General features: G+C 35.6%; 1 protein-coding gene across 2 annotated transcripts in view; it reads left to right on the plus strand.

Moving 5' to 3' along the window:
- LOC125230440 overlaps window positions 1-23352 on the plus strand; it is a 47293-nt gene extending 23941 nt beyond the window's left edge. The window contains exons 2-8 of one of the 2 annotated variants that reach the window (XM_048135587.1): window positions 15247-15369; window positions 16939-17078; window positions 17223-17553; window positions 17881-18250; window positions 18334-18508; window positions 21559-21790; window positions 22053-23352. In XM_048135587.1, coding sequence (XP_047991544.1) covers window positions 15247-15369; window positions 16939-17078; window positions 17223-17553; window positions 17881-18250; window positions 18334-18508; window positions 21559-21790; window positions 22053-22939 — 2258 coding nt within the window. In that variant the 3' untranslated portion in view covers window positions 22940-23352. Of the gene's footprint in view, window positions 1-15246; window positions 15370-16938; window positions 17079-17222; window positions 18251-18333; window positions 18509-21558; window positions 21791-22052 lie in introns of both variants that reach the window. The other variant, XM_048135580.1, reaches the window with a different exon arrangement.
- The last annotated feature ends 305 nt before the right edge of the window (window positions 23353-23657 follow it).

Genomic DNA, 23657 nt, shown 5'->3' on the forward strand with positions numbered 1-23657 from the left:
AGTGTCGTTAAAAGTCATTCTGACAGTGACATTGACAGCCACAAATTCGTACACATTTTGTTACCGTAACGAGTGCACACGACGACTACATTTTGTTATTGTATCAATACGGTCGCATTGTTTGCACGCCGTTACCACGCGTTATGTCACATTTGACAGTTAGTTACTGATTTGAAGATTTTGCGACTGAAATGGTTGTATGGGTTCTCTCATTTTCACTAAGCGTGAGCACTTAATAGTGCTTGAGTGCCTAAACTTCAGGATTCGAAAAAGGCCTCAAGATTACTCATAAAATGTTTGGAAACCCTATTGGGATTTTTCAAAACTACGTCAGTAGCAAAAAAGCATATGGCCCGCCTGGTGGTAGTTAGTCTCAGCATCCCATGAAAGCCTGCCACTCTCGAGGTGCTCCAGGGGTGACGAGGTCTGTGCCGTTGTACTTTAAATACTTTTTCTCAAACATGGTATGAAATATTGATGTTATGTGCCTTATAATTGGCAGCGAAGTATGACGTTGCAGGTGCGGCTAGGACGATTGATAGATAATGGAATTTCATACAAACCTTGCAGGCCAAGGCCGGCAAAGTCTTCTTTTTTAATTTCCAAACACAGATAATTGTGACATAACATCCAGGTATTTAGCCAATTAAAAAAAAAAGTATAAGGGGCTTTATAGACGTGCCGACTGCAACTGGTACGGGCCCTAGACAATATTTGATTTTGGGTGCGTTTTCGCTCGCTTCGCTCGGTCGTCTATATGTCTTCGGCCGGCAACCCCATTTGTCCCGGCCTCTGTAGTAATGTACTGTTATGTACATTTTAAATTTCAATAAGGCTGATGGTATTCGCATACGATTAAGTCGTATCAAAACACCCATGCATTAGATCACTAGGTCGAGTCAATGTGTGCAATAATGCGTTTATAATGACTTTATTACGCAATACACCAGCTAGCTAGAGCTCTGTACGACGCCGGTTGAGATAGGTCAAGATCAGGCCGTTGACTTAATCCTATTCTAACAATGCTTTAAGGAAATCGCTGCGATACGATACCAACAATGACATATTTCTTTAACCAATAACGTCACATTTGATTATGAGATGGGTATCATATCTATGTGACATTCTTAAAGCATTGTTAGAATTTGGTTTTTACTACTACTCATCACAGACAAGAGTAGTATGAGGAATTGGCTGGAAAAGAGGCATACATGGGTTTAATCTTACAGTGGTAAATGAATAATCAAGCGAGTCCATTACGAGTAGGTCCTACTTTGTCTCCTATTCTGAATAGTTACCTTTTTTGACGACCTGATTCAGGACCACAGTGACATGACAACTGTGTTCAAAATAAAACTAACGGCACCGAGTGTAACCGCAGCGAGCACTCATGTCATGGCCTGACTATGAATCAACCAATTAGATTCGAAACATGTCGCCAAATACGATATAATTAAAGTGAGTTAAATAATTAACTATAGACCGTCAACTAAATCTTGTCACTAGAAAAAGGCGGCAAATTTGAAAAATCTCGGGCTAGCAACACTAGTTTTGAAAATTGGTGGAAATTCGCGTGTCATTTGTATCTTATCTGTGGAAATCTCCACCCTACCAAAAAGAGAAATAACTAGCACATATCCGTCCCTTTTTAATACACTATCTAATTCGTAAGGAAGGAGCGAGCACCTTGAAAAAAAATATCTGTGGCTGTTCGACGTACATTGCTGGTTTTTGTTCGTTTCATAGGGATACCATACTTTAGTTTGATGTACATTGCTACTGCCAAAATTCAGTTTATGAACTATGTATGTAGGTAAAGTATTGTCACATATCTTCATCCTAAAACTTGCGTAAAACTATATATGAGCTATTATTTTCTTAAATCTGAAAGATTAATTTAACTTTACAGATCTTACTGTGACTCTTATAAAACCAATTATTCTCACTTCAGGTTATACAACGTTGAGTAATGTTTCACGGTCAAGTTAAATGTCGCTTAAGCCAACCCCGGCCAACCGGTGACTTTCCCTATGAAAACGAAAGTGACCTTTGGTACGTTACGGACAAGCCTGCGAGACAAGGGTTTGTGTTTTATAGGCTATAGTAACCGCCATTATTGTGTTAACAGTATTCAGTTATTTTTTTACGAGTTATTATGTCCTATAAGTTTGTATGAGAAAAGGTACAATAAAGTTATCGACTCTTCACACAATCAAGAAGATAAAAGAGATAATACCTATAGTTTTTCGAAATTTCTTGTTTTCTTTACAATACACCATGTTTTTTTTGTTTTCCGTTAAATTCGACAAGTCGTTAGGTTCATTATCTTATCAGGAACCATCCTGTATATCACTTTTAGTTAAATTCGCAAAAAAAAAATTTCATCGTTTTCATACATAATAAATGAATTATTAGTGTGAGAGACCTTTAAGAATTACATTCAAGTTAGTGTCAAGTGATTGACGGCACATCTCAAAACAAATAACATTAGGAATTGGTAAAGGCTGTCACACACGTGTGCAGTAATTATCCTATTTTTTTAACTCGATAACCGTAAAAGTTAAGACGCTTGTTTCTTAGAGAAATTATTGTATTTGATCTAAAGAACCTTCCCTTAAAGTTAACGGAATTCAATAAAAACAGGGTGTATAGAGGGGACCAAATACCAGAACAAAATAATCCAAAATTGAACCACGAGCGTAGTGGGTTAACCTTCTATTTTCGGTGGTGCAAGTGACCCTTAATGAATCGCGAAATTAACACCTTATAATAGCAGTTGGTGATTAACATTGGTGTAAGTATGAACTTACTAGAGGTATAAATCGATCAATAATATAGTAACTTATAACTATATACGTGAAGCGAAACTATCAAATCCGCCTTCTACTAGCAATATTATATATACATATGACCCACATTTACGAAACCAGAAAATGAAATTAATCAGTACACTGAAGTTCCCAGGCGAAGTTGTCTAACCATAACGCGAGTAACGGCTAGCTGCAAACGTGTTCTAAATGATAAGTGCAGGGAAACCCGCGGAACCTCAGCGGCATGTGAAATGCTTAGTCAGGCGAGTTTCGGCTGATGTAACAACTAATGCACCTGCTATGAATACAAGCTGTTTATGTAGTAACTTGCAATAATGTGGGGTGAGTATAGGTCATACTGAAGAAGGTTTACTATGAGATCATTATCGAAGAAAAGTATAACTTTAATCTCATAGAAAACCGCGACGACAGACTGCTAAAATATATGGAACAGCGAATTGTTTTTTCATTGTTGGTTTTATAGTAAAGTAGCTGTAGCTCATGTAATAAGAAATCTACCCATGATTCCATGTAGAGACAAAGGAACCTGCTACGGCCTGGCTAAGAGAAGTAGAAATCAATATTTGTAAGAGAAAAGTATTGTCCTACCCTAGGGGTGGACAGAGGGCGCTACGAGTCCTTGTATAGATTACTTATATGAGAGATAATTTCGACCTCGACAGCTGTGACCTGGGTGGCCGAGCGGATAAAGAGGCATTTCCCGCGATTGGAAAGTACGCTGGTTCGATTCCAGCCTCAGGCACCAGAGGACTTGGTCACTTTTTCTTTCATATGTGTAATTTATTTCGGTTTTAATTTAAAAGTATTGTCGTAGAAAATTACGTACCTACCGCACAATCCGATATCAGGGTGCCCCCCTTGATAGTGGATTGGATCAACGGTTCCCGAATACGTACAAGGATAGTTGTTATAATATGGCTTTTCGTCAGAGAGGGCATTTACCATGCCTTAAAGCCTTTTAACTTTAGAGGCCTCAAGGTATGGAACGCCACATAGTACCTATGCTAATTGTGTATGTACTTGTAGACTGCACCTGACGGTATAATGTATAATAGAGTTAAGGTGGAGATAAAATAAAAACCTATTGTTATTCTCAGAAGCGTACACCTCTTTTAGTAAGCAGTAGATATCTGTGGGAATACCGGTTCGTCTTCTTTCTTTTCTTTTGATGTAAGATGTGCAAATTCTAACTTTCTATAATTATTCATGGACAAAACATTTATAAATCGTCTTTTTATGCTCGTAACTAGGGTTTGCAAAAACCGAAATATACGGTAGACTCCGATTACAACGACGCTCAAGGGACAGCTGATATTACGTTGTACTAACCGGATGTCGTACAAAACGAATTTCATTTCTTTTAATTAAAAATAATATCTACATCTCTATTACTAAAACATTTCAATCAATAGGTTTATTTACAGGGTATTATTATCATAGTATTAATACCTTATTTTATTGTGACTAGTTTAGTTAGAAAAAGTAATTTTTAGTATGTGTGCTTGCTCATCATTTGTAAGTAAAGCTAGTTTATACGCAATTGAAAAATACAAACTGGGTTCTATTTAACTTATAAGATTAGACCCGAGGCGAACAAATTGTTAAAATTTTAAAAGCAAAACTCCAAAAAGTTACATGGCCACAATGTAATCTTGCTACTTGTTGTAGGCAAGAGAGGGGGCCATGCTCGGGTGGAAGTAGCTTTGTTTCCTCAATTTACTAGTAAAACTAAAAACGTTGTCGCTCGTCGTTGCAACCGGACTTGACGGACGGATTCTGTGTAAAATGTGTCGTAAAAAGCGGCTGGTCGTTAAAATCGGAGTCGTAATAAACGGATGTACTTTCATACTATCACATACGAAAACCAAATAAATACCTGTGCTTATGTCATTGTAAGAGGTTGGACGTTAGGTCTATGCGGAGTCGTCGTAATAAACTAACCGGAATCTACTGTATTGTATAAAATGTATAATTGAGTAGACTCGGGACTAATTTTTAAAATAAAATCATTACAGATAATAATGTTGTCAATGAAAAGTAATTAATAAATCTTTATTAATACAAAACATTAAATAATTACGTATTTTTGAACCTTTTTATGGCTAATTTTCCAAAATTTGAGAAATAAATACAGTTTCGGTTATTAACCGGTTAGAGACTATAAAAACCGGTTTTTAACAGAGGCCAAAAAGTCTCGGTTAACCGGTTTTTCGGTTAACCGGTTAACCGGTTTGCACACCCTACTCGTAACAGAATTCTGATATTAAATAGTAAATTTTTGTCTACAATTTTTGTTCGTAATTTTTTTTCCCAAAAGGTTTTTGTTCCCAAAATTATGTATCGCATAAACCGGTGCTTATATAAATGTAAAAATATGACGTTTCAAAACTAAGACTAACCTAAAGTGGCCATTGGAATACAATAGTTGCAGTTGTTGACATTACCCAGAAAACTCACTCTTATACAGTTTCACAGCTACCGGTTTGTAATCCGATGAAATGAACAAAAACGAAAGCGATGTCGATAACTCGTCACATCGTAACAATGTGTAATTCAAGTAATGTGCTTACGAGTGCCGGGCGAGATGCGCGGGCGCGGGTGCTCGACGATTTCACGGCGATTTATGGCGCGATTGTAAATTTCAGATACTGATTAGATACGTCAAATTTAATGTTAGTTATAGACGCGACATGAATCAAGTGTCAAAAGTGACGCCTTTGTTTGAAGAAACATTGTATCTCAGCTTCTACCATGACTTTTTTACATAAACATCACAGTCAATAAAAAAATAGTTCTAAGGGGTAACCGTTTACTCTATTCGTTTTCTCCATTTTCGATACAGTAAATGTATCATTCATTTAACGTTTATGCTATCTAACAGTGTATTTAAAAACGTTAAAACTCATCATAATTGATGCTCTAGAACCGTCTGAAAGTAACATTAATTTGACGTATGTTCAAAATATTTCAAAGTTAGAATCGCGTCGTGAGAGGCTTGTCAAGTGAAATGGTTCGCTTCTGCTGTTACTCGAACGAGTTAAGTGAAAAACAATTGCTTAGTAAATGCCATGGTTATTTTTTCCTGAAATTAAATATCCATGATCATTTTGCATAAGTTTGTCAGGAAAATTGCTCCGTGACTATAATCTATAATACAACTAAATTGGTTTAAGTAGGTAACTTAGTAATGTAATTCATTTCAATGTATAGTCAAGGGTGAGACGTACTTAAGACATAAACACTGACAAAATGGTATACGGAACCTTTGTTCTACTAATGACATTTTTCGACTCATTTGAGTCATCTCATCACTCATCTGATTATCGAAAGTACGCCGTAGGTAAGTATAACTGCTTTCATCGACAAAACCCTTAGTTGCCGCAATAGCCGCAATTTACTTCCAACTACTATGTTTCTCTTTCTAAAAATATATCAGTTATTATTGTCCAAGCTACGTGCTAGCTATACAATTTGCACACGCTTGCTCTACGCTTCGTTAGGTCGCAGTATTTTCACTTTTCTTTCTACAAATAACTCTTGAACACACGATTTCATGCCAAATTGGCAGATAAAGTGATTTAAGTGTTAGGTTGTCACTTCGTTCTATATAGTTTTATCGTTTTTGTTTTGAAATGTAAGTATCAATTATTTTGATAATACGATATTACACAAAACCAATTTTTGATTACAGTGTCAGGGTGCTAATCACCCACACCAAAATTGAACAACTCAAATCTCACAGTCGATTTTTGCGACACCCACTGGAGGATATCGGGTGGTGAAATTCTAAACCTTATTATTCTAGAACAGCACAATAGCATTCATAAATACAAAATCAGTGTAATAAAAAATAGAAGTAAAAATTGAAAGGCGTAATAACTCATACAAGTTTTCACTTTATCTGAATTGTACTAACGTATTATTGCAAGTGAGATGTGTAGTGTTGATTTGATACTACCAGTGACTCGTGGTAAGTGTACCGGCAATTCAACATCACATACCCGCAAGAATTCCGTTGTCACTGCTAAGGAACAACTAAACGTAACGTCAGAAAAACTATGCAATTTAAAAAAGTGCTGTGGTCAACTTTGCGACAATGAACCCGTTCATATTATTAACATGTGAAATATCTTTAATATCGATAAAGTTTGTAATTACTTATATTTTATTCCATTATCGCTAGGTTATCTTTTCAAAATCTTCAAATAATTGCACTAGGAACAGGCAAACAGGTATATCGCCTCTAGATTTTGACCAATAGCTATATCTTCATGTATAATCATGGTCATTCACTCGCGCCAAAAATGGTTAGCAGCAGTTTTGCTGAGCGATTGCCTCACGCTGGCGACGCTACTGCCCGCAAGTAGCCCGGGCTTTCTCCCAAACATCCGGCTGACCACATTCGTGACATACGATTGTTTACCTTATTCTACACCGGTTCAACGAACGGGAGAGCATAGGCATTTAAGATGAGGTAGAGATTAATTTTTCATATAAATATATTCCATATTATCCTCCGTTGATACTAAAATAAAAATAATGGAAATATTTTTACACAATTTGACTTATTTTAATCATGTACCCCTACGTAACCACTAGGAATGAAAAACTGAAAAACCTTTTCGGGGTCGTCTTCCCCAATGTCCGGATCCTTCCTACTCTTAAACCGATTAAATATATAAATGGACCTGCTAACTTACCTAAGTTTGAAGTCGAGGAAAATAGACGAAATAAATTGACGCATCAATCGATTCATACGGTTGCAATGTTATAGATAATCCGTTAATGTAGCATGGCACAGGCTAAAAAACCGGAACAGGCGGCAAATTGTATTAAACGTATCCGCATGTTGTAACACAAGCAGTTCATGATTCATGACGCTTGGCCGATTTATATTTAATTTGTGTTCAGCTCTCTAAATATTTATTTTATTAAACCGGCAGAAAATTCCAGGATTACATGCTCGTAGGTGCATATATGTATGTATGTACATAGTATGAAAGACCTGTGTGCGTAGCCTATATGCACAAACGCTCACGAAACGTTCACGAAAATATCTCTTTCGTAGCTATCTATCTCTATCGCTCTTGCGTATTGGCGCGTCAGAACAAGACTACATTTCTGCGGCGTTTTAGTCATAGGGCTTACGGAAAAAAACTGCATTTTATGCAGAAAGCAAGCCACTTTGCACAGTGATACTAGGGACCAATATAAATGATTTCATCCGAGGAAACACGATTTTCATCCACTAGAATTCAAGATGGCGGACATTTTCCAAAATGGCGGCCGCATATTTTTAAAAATTTATAGAATCGTAACGGCTGCACCGATTTTGATGGTTGAGGTGTCTATCGCATCGTATTGAAGCGTTAATTAATATAAAAAATTAAAGTCATAAAAAATTAAGATGGCGGCCGAATAATAAGAAAAATATGAAAATTTCAAACTATTTTTTTCATTCTCGTGCAATTTACCAATAAATTTTCTATGATATGGTCACATTTTTATGTATTTAAATTAAACCTGATAATATTATCTACATAATAAAATAAAAATCATGAAAATCCGTTGAGTAGTTTTTGAACTATACTCATTTGAAATGGAGCGCGCGGATTTGAAAGACGTTTTCGCACGTGATGTAAACAATTTTGGAATCATAACGGCTGCACCGATTTTAATGGTTGGGGTAGCTATCAGTTTGTATTAAAACATTTATTTATATAAAAATTAAAATCATTTAAAAAATAAAGATGGCGGCCGAATAATAAAAAAAATATGAAATTTTCATTTTTTTTTTATTCTCACGAAATTTACAAACAGTTTTTCTACCATATATGGTCACATTTTTATTTTTTTAAATAAAATCTAATATTAACATCTGCAAAATAAAACAAAAAACATTAAAATCCGTTCAGTAGTTTTTGAACTATACGCATTGAAAATGAAGCGCGCGGGTTTGAAAGACGTCTTTGCACTTGATATGTGATGCATCGTATCGTTTGGTACCGCTACACACGCAAGACTGATTATTTATTTTGGTCACAACTTACTATATTACTATTCAGAATCAATGTTTTTAGTATTTATATACATTATTAGTTTTTTATTCCGAGTTTAGGTATATTTAGATAACCCCCGTAAACTTGACCATCACATAATTTGTATTTTAATACGTAAAAGAACTTAAATGCACATAACATAACATTTGTATTAATAGCAATTGTCCTTTCCGAGGACTCCAGAGATAATTTTCGACAACTTAGGGGCTTCAGAAATATCTATGTATAAAATAACTTGTTTTCTGCGACAAGGAGCGTATGTTTTTGTAGTGCTGGCGATGTTGGTGGGATGCTGGTTATTAATTTTGGTTGGAAACAGTTCCAAACGCACCAAGTTAACCGATAAATGTTGAGTCTGCGGATCAAGTTTTCAAGCATGGCCATTATTCCTCCAGGAATACACTGTTCAGCATGACAACCAACAATACTTTTTCCAGAAACTATAGCCTGTTGATGTTATAAGTGTGGTGATTTTTTTTTCTAAACAATTTACTTCCTCAGAGAACATTTGCTCTGCTATTTCAGGGTAAACCATAGGAACGTAACCGGAAGAAGCTGATAGCCTCATTGTACCTCGCCCAAAAGATGTGGCGGAACAGGGACTCACGCGTATCATCACATCATCCGATACAGATGTCTTGGTATTTAAATAAAAACCACTGGAGTCTTCGGGTGAAGGATAGACGTAAAGTCAGTGGCCAGATTCGGGTTTGGACCTAGCTTAGAGCCTCGCAAGGCCTCATGTGAGACCTCGAGTGAGTTCAGGGTGGTAACGGATGCTAGAGTGTCCCATGCCCTTCGTTGAGTTTATCTCGCAGTTTGTAGCCGTGGTGGCTTTCAAGGCGTTACGTGCGAGATCGGACGTGATGTAAATGGAGGCAGGAATGACGGCAAAACGACACTTTACGAGTGCCTCAGCCGCCAAACCATACCGGTAAACAGGCCTGAGTCCATGCTTGCTCACTAAAATATGTGTTAAGAACGGTCCCAATTTGGCATTTATAAGCATGTGATCTATGGAGCTAATTATATTGGGAAATTTCCAATTCTTATCTAGTATATTTTCTTAAGACTTCAAATGAGAATAACCTACCGGAGTATAAGGTACTACTGCTATTCGTGGTTTTTACGCTTTTACGTCTGATACGTTAAGTTAAGTTATACCAGCTTTGATAGAAACATCGCAGTAACTACAAAGTCTTCCTGGAGGAATAATCGCTATGCTTGAAAAGTTCACTCCAGTTCAACTTGGTGAGCAAGAAACTGTTTACTACCGAAAATAAATTAGTACCTAACCAACATCGGCAGCACTCCGTTTCGTATAACAACGCCCTATATTCTGGATATTACTTCTGTGCCTATGCCATCATCCTGGGGTTGGAAGACGTACAATGATAGTTGGGTACTGCAGTGGTCTGAAAACAGGGAGATATGGTATGAATATGTATACTTGGACAATTGCGGTTGTGAAAAAGGCTGCGAAACAATACGCTGTACGTGTTGTGGGTCTACCCTGCGCGGCGCAATGCAAATAATGCAATGTATTAATAATGTTATCATTATTTCCTTGTTTGATATTATTTTGTATCTCTTTTATCTTTCAGTATAACCTAGACGAGAAGCAAAAAATATGTTTCGTATTAATATATGTTTCCGTAGCCCCTACAGGAGTTGTCGAAAATTATCTCTGGAGTCATCGGAAAGGACAATTGCTATTAATACAAATGTTATGTTATGTGCATTTAAGTTCTTTTACGTATTAAAATAAAAATTATGTGATGGTCAAGTTTACGGGGGTTGTCTAAATATACCTAAACTCGGAATAAAAAACAAATAATGTATATAAATACTAAAAACATTGATTCTGAATAGTAATATAGTAAGTTGTGACCAAAATAAATAATCATTCTTGCGTGTATAGCGGTACCAAACGATACGATGCATCACATATCAAGTGCAAAGATGTCTTTCAAACCCGCGCGCTTCATTTTCAATGCGTATAGTTCAAAAACTACTGAACGGATTTTAATGTTTTTTTGTTTTATTTTGTAGACGTTAATAGCAATTGTCCTTTAAATAAATAAAAATGTGACCATATGGTAGAAAAACTATTTGTAAATTTCGTGAGAATAAAAAAATTGAAAATTTCATATTTTTTTTATTATTCGGCCGCCATCTTTATTTTTTAAATGATTTTAATTTTTATATAAATAAATGTTTTAATACAAACTGATAGCTACCCCAACCATTAAAATCGGTGCAGCCGTTATGATTCCAAAATTGTTTACATCACGTGCGAAAACGTCTTTCAAATCCGCGCGCTCCATTTCAAATGAGTATAGTTCAAAAACTACTCAACGGATTTTCATGATTTTTATTTTATTATGTAGATAATATTATCAGGTTCAATTTAAATACATAAAAATGTGACCATATCATAGAAAATTTATTGGTAAATTGCACGAGAATGAAAAAAAATAGTTTGAAATTTTCATATTTTTCTTATTATTCGGCCGCCATCTTAATTTTTTTACAACTTTATTTTTTTATATGAATGAACACTTCAATACAATGCGATAGACACCCCAACCATCAAAATCGGTGCAGCCGTTACGATTCTATAAATTTTTAAAAATATGCGGCCGCCATTTTGGAAAATGTCCGCCATCTTGAATTCTAGTGGATGAAAATCGTGTTTCCTCGGATGAAAACGTTTATATTGGTCCCTAGTATCACTGTGCAAAGTGGCTTGCTTTCTGCATAAAGTGCAGCTTTTGACCAGAATTTCGCCGTAAGCCCTATGACTATTTCGAATCGCAGAAATGCCATTCGGCTACGGGGCTTGGCGCCTCAGTATTGCCACGGGGCGAAAAAACCTTGCAGAAAGCGCTCATTGATTACCAAGACTCAAACAATATTTTAAAATATTACTTAGTGCTGAAATGTCTTATTGTTTGCACGAAGTATTCGTAAATTATTAAATGAAATGCCGATTGCATGGCTTCTAGCATTGTTCGCTAAATCGCAGTTGTGTAAAATGTATAACTCACATGTCTCTTGAGGTCAACGAATAATGCATGCTTAACTTTACGCACCGTTTCAATAAATTCCTTGAAAATTATGAATAAAATTATGACTGAAGCCCATTCAGGTTAATACACTTAGGAAACTTAGAATGTGAGGTTTTGATTTGGTTTGGTAGAGATTGTCTAAATTAATACGTAGATTTTGTTAGCCGTAAATAATAATAATTATTAATACTTTTTATATGAAGTTACCATGCAGTAGAATACTATCGTAACTCATTATAAATCCAAAGCCATTTGTTGTAATTAACTAATAATTTCAAACGAAAACTGTGTACTAGAAACCACGTTGAGTAACCGACGTAATATTAAGATTACTTATGTGCAGAAATATCACGTAGAGTTATAACATCTTTACAATCATGGTAATTTGCTACTAAGTATGGTTTTCGCTGCGAACGTGCAGATGTGCTGTAAGATAAAAAGACAGCGAAGCCACTATGAAAATGAACGCTGAATTCGACCACCATCCAGATACAGTCAAGTGTAAAAATATGTTCCATATCTCTTATGTTGACAAATTAAGAGATATGAGACATTTATGTTTGAGCAATTTTTGCACATCAATAATTTACACTTGATTGTAACTTGACTTGACTTGTTGTTGGGTGGGCGTGTGGTCTAGTGGTAAAGACGTTAGCCGCGTAAGCTGAAGACCCGGGTTCGGTTCCCGGCTCGGCCACCAGTGGGCCTTGCCGTTTTTTCTTTCGTGTATGATATCTATTTCAATTGATTGTACCTTGCCAATTTATTACATCGAGTGTAAAAATTATTTGTAAATAATTTCCAAATTACAGTTGACAGTAAAAGTAAAGCCCCGTACAAATATCATCTATAACCAACATAATACATATAAATAGAGACACAGCGTTTGCAAACTATCCATAAAATATAATTTCATAATACTTTTTGTGTTCCGACTGTAATTTATAAAATAATAAACGGTGTTAGTAACTCAATCCGGATTTTAACGTTGGGTAAGAAAGTGATGTAAGACGTCCGTCTCGAAGGCGAGTCCGGCATGCAGTTGAATTAATGGGACGAATAAAGGGCGGAGAGAGGATATGCTAAATGTGCCCCTTACATGCATACCCAATAAAATTACTCATGATCGGATCATTCGATCATTCGACCTATTATAAATCAAATGGTGTCGTTGTGTTTAGCTTATAATGGCATGTGCTTAAAATGGTATGAATTGTCAACTAAATTAGATAAAATCAAATGGTGTCGTTGTGTTTAGCTTACAATGGCATGTGTTACATATGAATTGTCAACTAAATTAGATAATAAGAATCTTTAAAGTCCTTATTAGATTTATGTTTTTGAGCGTAAGTAGTTTAAAGAGAACTCTCTGTTAACTGTTGTGTATAGACTGTTACAGAAAATTACTTAAAACCTCATTTTACATTTGTAACCAGGAACTATTTCTTTTTAGACTTAATTAATATTATAACGAAAAATACATATAGACTTTATAATATATCTCCACAAACATACAGTACATGTATGTCAGGTAAAAGTTAGACGCGCTTCCACTTATCTCAATGATGTACAGGAAATAGGTCTGTGACGCCGGAAATGCCTCTTATTTTTAAAATCTATCCTCCTATTACCTACTACTCATATTTTTATTAATAGATGCAGTAACCTTATTTCAGTTGAATAGGTACTTGATCTTTAGAATATGATATCATGTTATTATGTCTTTGTCTCAAAAGGCAAACAAAACATTAGTTCTTTAAGGCCTTGTCTCGTGGGCTGGTGAAATCTAGGTCAATCTACTGAGCCTTACATTTTATGTCCTGGAATAGTCACTGTTGTTTATCTATAGGTAAAATATTAGGTACATACCTGCTAGCCTCAGTGATACCCTCAAAACATCTAATTATGTTGTATTCATAGTAAATTTTAATTTCTTAAATATGTAGACGAAGTAGCCTGATATTGTAAAGCGTGATGAAAATATTTTTGATGGTTTATTTTGCTAGGACCACAGATATATATGACATCTGTGGTCCTAGCAAAATAAACCATCAACCATACCATAAATATACCATAGATCGAGCAAACGTAACATCTACTTAGCGAGTCAAATGAACTCAGTAAAATCCTCTGAATTATCTGTCTTTAATCGCAGCTTGCAGCTTTCAGGCGTCAATTTTTGTAAGTTGAAGTCATCAAAAACATTAAAAAAAACTCGTTAAAAATATGAACATTGAACACTCAAGGGCCTGAGACATACGAGTATTTGAAACACAGACATAGTTAACAAATTCAGTACAAAATCTGACACGCTCGGCCCCTATACAAATAGATGAACTTGTTTACATACATACATAAAGCAACTTTAATACATACAATCACGATGTAGGTGTCAGCTGTTTCACCAGATCACCTAGGCAATAGAGATCACGGATTTCCATTTACTACGATCCTGACAAACCACTTTCGCTTCAAACATTTCATAACATTTCTCATACACGCTCGTCGGTTTCGAGTACTTCTGACCTGGCCTCTTTGCAATATTTCCCCGATTTGATCAAGAAAAGTTCGCCTAGGTCTTCCACTACCAACTGACCCTTCCACTCCTTTTTCATATACTTTCTTCGTTAATCTCCTCTCATCCATCCTCTCTACATGCCCAAACCACCTTAACATACCCATCTCAATCTTTGTCACCACATCTACATCCACTCATTACTCCATGAACTTGTTTCTTCTATCTAAATCTATTTCTGTGGCTAAGACCATTTAAAGCAACTTTAATAATCATCCCAATCACTTGTGGTACGATGTAGGTGTCAGCTGGTTTCACCGTTATCACCTAGGCAATAGAGTTTATTTACCGGCTATTTATTACCTAAGTCAAAACTGCAAAGTGAACCGTAAATGGATTTTGTTCTATGCCTTATTAGTAGCATTCCCAACTATGTTATTTACCGAATGCAGTTATATAACAGAAAGGATTGTGTTTGTGTCTTTGTAGAATGTAGGTATAAGATAAGATGTATACCTACTTGTGTATTTACAAATGGGCTCTGATTATTTAACCTTTTGTTAAGCCCGCAAATAGGTTAACTGTACGACACCAGTCAACTCAGAAGACTTATTTTTGTTATACCTATCGCATTCCAATATTCCTATCCTATTACACAGTCTACATTTGCGTACCTATCTGGTGACTATCTAATCATCGTCATCAAAATTTTTTTTCTGAAGTGTAGAAAATAAACCCCATTATTAATTAGTATATGTTTTTTTTTTCAGAAATTGTGCAGCCGACATGCGTTCTAGAATCAGACTTCGGTTTCAAAATCAACTGTGCGTTCAAGAAATCGGGTCTCTTCAGAGTGAGGAATCTTGGCGGTGTAAAGGCGCATGCTAGCATAGGTAAATATTAACCAAGGACGATATATACCGAGACTGACAAAGCCTACACAAAAAAATGCACCCCTGAAATGTGTGGGCCTTTTAGGGATAAAACTAGACGGCGCTGTTTCGCAGCGTGGAAGTAGCAAAAATCATATTTTCCCCAAATATTTTTGCGAGTTTTTATTTTTTTATAATAACTAATGACATATTTCTTTATTTTAATTTCATGATATCACGTCAATACATATTTAGAAAAAAGAAATTTGTAGGCATCATCAGTGTAGTAATGATACCTACTTAGTATTTAATAGGAGGCGCTAAAAATTGAAGTACGATTCTTAGTATGAAGATTGTCAATCCTATATAGATCATTATCTTACAGTACATGTTTTATGAAGGAATAAAAATATGAGATCGCCTTGTTACTGAATATTTTATCGTTTATAATCCCGCACATAGAAGAGCAAAGGTAAATTTCACAGGTCCTTAAACTTGCCTTTAGAAAACACACACAACATGCAGTCGATATAGTACATCATCACCTCTAAGTAGACCCCGTTACCAATGCATATGTGATGTCTTTGCACCTTTCTTTAACACTCAGGTACGAAACAGAACTTTACACGTGTAGATTTATAGACGACTTTGGCTTTCTTGCAATTGAAACTCATTTCTGGTGTTTCTGTAAGTATAAACATCTGTATTCTAGTAAGCAGTGACCTGATGACAAAGAGATGCAATTTCATATATAGATTTTTTGGACAACTTCATTTAGCTTTCAGCCTATGTAAATGCAATAGGCATTCTGTGTTGCAGAGTGTTAGAAGAAGCTCATTATTTATGTAACATTTCTTAATACTATGGAATTTTTAACCTTGCAACTCAATCAAAATTTTATTACTTACCTACTTGTTATCTTGCATGTATTTTTTATGATTGGCACAGATGCAAAAAGGGTACTATTATGATATTATGTAAGAAGATAGTAATTTGAATTATATGTATCAAGGTTACATCGTTACAAGGTATCTTGCAGCATCTTGTATTAAGTATATACCTTCCCCTTATTTAACGTAGTTTCCAACACGCAAGGTCGTTCAAGAAGAAAATTGATTTAAAGATATTGTTCGTGCTTTTGAAGTAGGTACCTATCTGGTTAAAAGAAACCCTTTACTTTTATCTCAGACTGTAATAATTCGATAGCTTTCTAAAGCATTGCATGAGTTGATTACTTTATTTACAACTTCGTACAAAAAAGGCAAAACTAGGAACGTGATAGGTACTTGAAGTATACCGACCCAGTAGATCAACCGCCTGATTCGAACTTTAAGATACTTCAAAATTTTGCTTCAAAAGTATATGTGTTAAGAGACATGTTCAGAAACACTTTAATATTGAGCTAAGTTTTGACCTATCTTTACTTTACCTACGCATTTCTATTTTACGTACACTTTACGCATTTCTATAAATTTGTACGATTAGACTTTGTTTGTGTTAGGGACTGCAACTAGAATCTTAGTAATTGTAATCGTGTAGGTATGTTATTGAATACAGTTTTATGTCAGAAATGTCCTTGTCAAATTCCAGGATTCAGCCTGGGAGACGAGCTTGGTTTTGAGCAGTCCCTCACTAACTTGGACCCGAGTCGGCGGCGGTCAGTGAGCGTGAAAAATGGAGCGCCGCCTAACCTCGTCACTGATACAGGCAGACAAGCTGGGAAGCAAGAGGTAATACAAGAAAACTCCAGGAAATGTCATTTGAGTACTTCTTTTTTGTGCATCATCTAAATTTTATAAGTCAACTGACTTGATCACTTTATAGCTTATAGCACATATCTTTGTATATTTGATTTCGTTGGTAAAATATTTCAGAAACGTGGAAAACAGAACAGAATCATGATGCGGCCACCTGCACCACCCGGCCGTCCAAGTCAGTCAGCAATGGACAAACTAACTAGTCTGCACCGTCGGGCATCGAGCACCATGCGACCTATCATCGTGCCTGGGCCCACCATCGAGGCACCAACTAAACTGACCAGAGTCAACCCCACCGTTACTATGGCTAAACCGCTTCCCATGGGCGTACCACCATTCAAGCCTCTACCACCGAAAGATGAAAATATGAGCGTTCTTCCGATCGCAGTAACCAAAGTCTACACTCCACTGCAAGTCCCGCAAGCCAAAGCCGGAGTGGTTTATCCAAGTGAGAACTACCCACATGTATCACACGAACAAGTATCTAAAATGGTATCACAGATGACCGCAACACATATGGCTCAGCCACTCTACAGAATCACACCGACTCCCATTATAGTCAACACTCCAAAACTATACTCCATACCAACTACACTGAACCCATTCATTCCCATGCCTATAGCAGCCCCGCCTACCCAGGCCGCTATGACGATCATACCTGCACCAGTTTTAAAAAACTCTATTAAAGTTGTTCCATTTTCAAAAGCACCTACTTTCTCATTCAAACAAAATACTCAATCTTTCCACCAAACCAATCCTATTTCTAACTTTGTAGACCCTGCTCCTCAACAAATCCAAGATCTGGCGAGTTATCCTGTGTACAATACTAAGAAAGTCGACGATTATAACACTATAACCGGTTATGGTGATGATGTAACCCTAAAGTTTAATAAGGAAGATATAAATGCTAAGATAGTGGAGATAGCCAAAGCCGGTAACATATCAATGGAGGCAGTGGAGGCGGCAATAGCGTTACGGCAGCAGCAGTTGTTAAACAAATACGCAAATATTCCGTTGCCGACGACGACGACGACGACAACCACAACGACTACGACAACGACAACTGAACCACCAATAGTATTCCAATCGGAACCCGAGCCGGAGCCAGAAATTGTTGTACCACAAGTCAAACAAAAACCTGCCAGGTATTTGCAATAGCTAACTTAATTCTCTATGTATTTAAATATGTATAATTTGTTTTACTAAACTTTAACTTCCATTTAAACAGATTCCCCACATCGGGTAAAGTGATGAATGCTCCTAAAGAATATTACCCTATCGGTTACGAGAAGAACTTTGACGACCACTTCCAGTCTAAGGTGGATCTGCCTGACACCACTTTCCACTGCGGTGACCAAAAATATTTCCCTGGTTTGTACGGTGATGAAAGCCTTGGGTGCATGGTAAGATTATTTTATATTTTTACTTAGTGGCGTTTCATGCCTTTAAAGGTCCTTCAGCCTAACACTACAGTATAATAAAGAGCACTATCGTACAGTATGGCCACTCCCGCTCACGGTTACCTCACAGTTACCGCCTGTCAAAAACGTCAACAGTCGACCTGTCATATTTCATTCCTACAAGCATAGTACGCGTTCACCAACACGAGCTTAGACTGTGTGCTAGGAACGCGCTTATTTCATATAAATTTGATGGCCAGTATCCGAGGTGTGCTAACACGCAATAAAGTGCTTTCCATCCGAAATTTCAGTAGGAATTCGGATGAAATTGTCCTTATTGCACTTAAATCTCCATTTAGCTATGAACGCCACAGAATTTTACAGATGTGTATCATCTGTGTTTTTTAAATAATTTATTGAGTAAAGACAACTATGATCCAGCAAAAGAAAGTAATACGAATGGCAAAACCGGAATGTTTAATGATCATACATACAGATCGTCAGATAACTTAAATCGGAGAAATGCATCACATTGACGACTTCTTATCCTAATGCTCCAGTTAAAATAGTATTTTATACAATCGTGATATAATACAAAGCTTTTCAGTCGAGTAATAGTACGGTACGAGAGTGAAAAGCTTAATTAAAAATACCTAGGCCTCACGTTAGACACATACCTAAACTGGACGACACACATAGAAAAAGTAAAGTCAAAGCTTACATCTCTTTTAGGGTCTCTTCGTAATATTGTACACTGCCTTCCACTTCGAGTACGCCAGACTATATACAATTCTCTTGTCAAACCCCATCTAATGTATTTAATTGAAATCTGGGGCAGTGCGTGTAAAACGAACCTAAAACCACTTCAAATTGCGCAAAATAAAATCATAAAAATGCTTTTTCATTACGATTATCTAACACCTAGTAAACAAATTTACAAAGAAACTAAAATTATGAATATTAAACAATTATATACCTACAGTACCTGTATACTAATAAAAAAAATACTAAGTAATACGATCCATAGTGAAATAACCTTTATCAAGAAACACGAAATATCCAACCGCAACAGCCGAAGAAAAGATCACATTGTTTTGCCTCAAATAAAAAGTGCCCAGGGTAAACATACGATTACTTTTGCAGGAGCACAGTTATATAATAAATTACCGGATACTATAAAAAACGCACGTACGTTTAAAATATTTAAAAATAAATTAAAACTTTACACCTTAAATGATGAAAGTCTACTGAGTTCATAACTGACCTGTTGTATTATTGTTTCACTATGTACATCTTGTTTGTGTAACGCTCCCGTTGCGATTGAATGTCTACCTCATTTTAAAAAATATAATTAATGTTATGAATGTTTTTAATAATATTTGAAACTTATAAAATTTTATGAAACATCCTTCAATTACAAAACATGTAATTTTAGTGCATGCTAGTATTTAAGTATAAACCTCTTAATCTCTAATGTCTTCTATTCTAATAATTATAATAATGCATAGTTTGTAGAAGCAAACATTTGTAAAATTTAAAAACTTATCTACGATGTGAATTTATTAATCAAATTGTATTAGTAGCAAAATGTTTCTCATATAAGTGAAATGTAAATTTCTTTTTGAGAAATAAATGATTCTTTAACCCGAATTATATCACTATTGTATACAAAACTTTTTCTACGAGTCATCATCTTCATCATCAATGGACGGAAATATCATCATTCATGCAAGTTAAAATTAATGTTAATAGAGTCGTTCACCGTTGTATCAACATCGAATTACCTAGCAACCAATTGTTTGTAATAACCGTCTCTGATTGGCCGATAACGCGACAGATATCAAAAAAATGTGTTTCAGATGCAGGAAAATTTGCCTGGTATCGCAAATTAGTATAGAAATTGTATGAAGTTCTATTTTTGAAATTTTACAGTTAACTAAAGTCAACTATAATGAGCTTATTATAATTGAGTCGGAACTGCCATAGAGTATCCAACACTGAAAAGTTAGCCTTATAGTTTAGTCTGTGGTGTCCTAATTGACAGATTATAGTCGACAAGTAGAAAAATAAAATTTGCTAGTGCCTTGTTTATTTTAGTTGCTTTGGTAATAAGTAATAACCTTATTTATATTAGGGATGTTTTTTAAATAGCTTCCTCGTATGTGGATTTGAGGAGGTTGAATTATAGCCTTAGTATTTAAAATGAGTCTGTTTAAATCAAAATAATAGGATGTTAAGAAGTTTTCAGTCAATTATCACATTTCAGTCAATTATTACATCACTAGTTTTTTTCCGCGGCTTCGCTCAAATTAGAAACATACAAAAAGTAGCCTATGTCACTCTCCATCCCTTAAACTATCTCCACTGAATAAAATACGTCAATCCGTCGCTCCGTTTTGCCGTGAAAGACGGACAAACAAACAGACACACACACTTTCCCATTTATAATATTAGTATGGATTTATATAGATGAAACAACACAAAAAGAAACAGTAAATAACTAAGAGGTTTTTATTGAAGGCCACTGATAGTGTACAACTAACTGTATATGGTTATGGTACTTATGGTACTATGTGTAGAGGGCATGAACACTGTCAATTATTAAAAGATAAAGGAAATTTTCACTTTTTATGAGAAGCAAAACAATCTCCTGATAATAAAGCTATCACCGCCGTTCCATGAACATCCGAAACTCCAAATTGGTTGTATTATGGTAAGGCGTTATCATATCTGGCTAGTTGCGCACTCACGGCAAAGTTGATCCTCACTTGCATCAACGCTCCTGCGTACAGTCAACCAATTTTGAATCCTAGGTCACTGTAGAACCTATTCACAGTAAATGTCCAAGTTGACTTCTATGATAAATATAAGCACGGTGTCAATAAGACAGGGTTCTAGAGACGTGGCCCAGAATTCAAATTGGTTGACCGTACCTCGCCAAATGTAGTAAAGGGAAAAGGAGTGCGTTCTTTTCTTGAAGGTCAGTTCGGAAATACCACAGACAACATGAGCATTATTAAATTTTACTTGATCACATTTCATCTCAATTTCAGGTATTTCACGTATGCGCCCTCACAGATGACGGTCTTGTAATGAAGTCCTTCCTCTGCCCTGAGTCGACCCTCTTTGACCAGACAATCTTGAAGTGCAACTGGTGGTTCTACGTGGACTGCCCGAGTACTCGTCGCCTCTACGATACTAACATCCCTGTTTCGAAAAGCTATCAGCTCATGAAAGCACTTACTTTCTTCTCTAGTTATAAGAAAGAGATGCAAGATGAAAACAGTAAGTATAAAATACATAGCCACATTTAAACATTGTAGTCTACTGTAACACAATAAGTAGTAGTAGTACAGCATACCACTAAATGCTGAGGTTATGACATACTTTTGATATTTTGACTTACGTTATATTTTGACTTACGTTATCCTATCATACTCTTTTTGATATTATTATTTTCGCAAGGAATATAAATTAATAGTTGCTAGTATTTTTCAAAATTATTAACTATTATATTGTTCTCCACTTTTTTCTGTTTATATTACAGGTCACTCAGCTAATCCAGAAGACGTAGAAGGCGTTAAAGAAGCTATCACTATTTTAGAGAACCAGAATCAAAATCAAAATGTGCAAATAGAGGTTGGAAATACTCCTAACGCCATACAAATTATAACACCACAGCCTTTTGTTGATGAAAGAAGTAACCATAGAACGAACAATGAAACAGCGCCAGTTTATAGAGGAACAAGAAACTATAAACCGTCAAATAAGACAAATAAACCTCGACAACCAATCACAAGACAATCAAATGAACAAACCAGCTCAGAATTCCGATTAGTTACAGTCAATGCTGATATAAATGTTAATAAAAATGACACATCAATAGAAAATGATAAAACCACTTCTTCCGAATCTACTGAAAGAAAGTATAAGAGGAAAATGTCTCTAAGAAGAAGTAGCTCAACCACAGCTAAACCTTTTACTTCGCCTACTACAATATCCACAAATAACCCTGTCAAATTAACATCATCCATAGAAATAATCAAACAAGAAAATAAAACTGTAAATTACTCAAATAATACTGATGTCAAACAAGAAAAACTTACTGATGAAATTGAAGCGTTAGACAAAATAGATTCTACTATTTTAAAAGAGGCTGAAAATTCACCTCCAGTCAAAAGGTTTTACAGATCTAGCATAGAAAGAACTAGCGCAGAAAAAATAAGTCCAGAAATGGCAATGGTTAATAACGAAAAGGTTCAAATTGTCAGACCAACGTCCGTTGCAAGACTAGTAGGCGAGTATCCTACTCAGTCAGACACTATCCAGAAATTAGATGAGGCAATTTTAGGAAAATCAAGCAGAAGAATGAAGAAAGAAACGATCACAGTTGTGACCCCGGAGAGACATGTCAGAAGTAAAGAACGGACGTAGTTATTATGGAATTTTAGTCAATAACTAATTTAAGTGTCATATAAATGTTGCTATTTATTTATTTCACTTCGAATGCATTAGTGTTAGTGGTGAAGCCAATGTCGCAACTCATGTTGTGCGGTCACCGTCAGAAAGATGCACAATTTAGTACCTCTACTAGGTACCAACTTTTCTTTTTATTTCGACTGATGTGAGAAAACTTTACTCGTATTCTTTATTGATTTAACTGTCGTTAATGTAGCTTCTAGTGTTATTAAATATTTATATTAGCTGCAATTAAATGCAACTTTGTGCATTCTTTCTTTGGGTGACATAGCGTATTGCTCAATTTATACGTTAGATTAGACAAGGATTCAGTCAAGTGATATTATGGTGTATGTTTTAGTGTAGAATTAAACATGTTTCCTGATTTACGTGTGTCATTTTTATGTTACGACTAAAACTTTCTAGCACATTTCCTACATCAATACTATCAATAGTACGTAATAAAATAAGATGAAGAATATAGTAATACATTATCCCTTAATCGGATAGACAGTTAGAAAGGTGTTCAAAATTATGGATATTTACCCCATTAATTTGTACGATAGAGTACAAATGATGGTGGGAAATATATTCCCGGTGTTAAGGGTTATAATATATTTATACATTATACTCAGTATTTATTTTCTTTCTTAGGTTAGATGTTTTACAATATGTATATAAAAATAAAATATAA

Source organism: Leguminivora glycinivorella, chromosome 1 (assembly GCF_023078275.1).
Source record: "Leguminivora glycinivorella isolate SPB_JAAS2020 chromosome 1, LegGlyc_1.1, whole genome shotgun sequence".
Taxonomy (NCBI): Eukaryota; Metazoa; Arthropoda; class Insecta; order Lepidoptera; family Tortricidae; genus Leguminivora; species Leguminivora glycinivorella.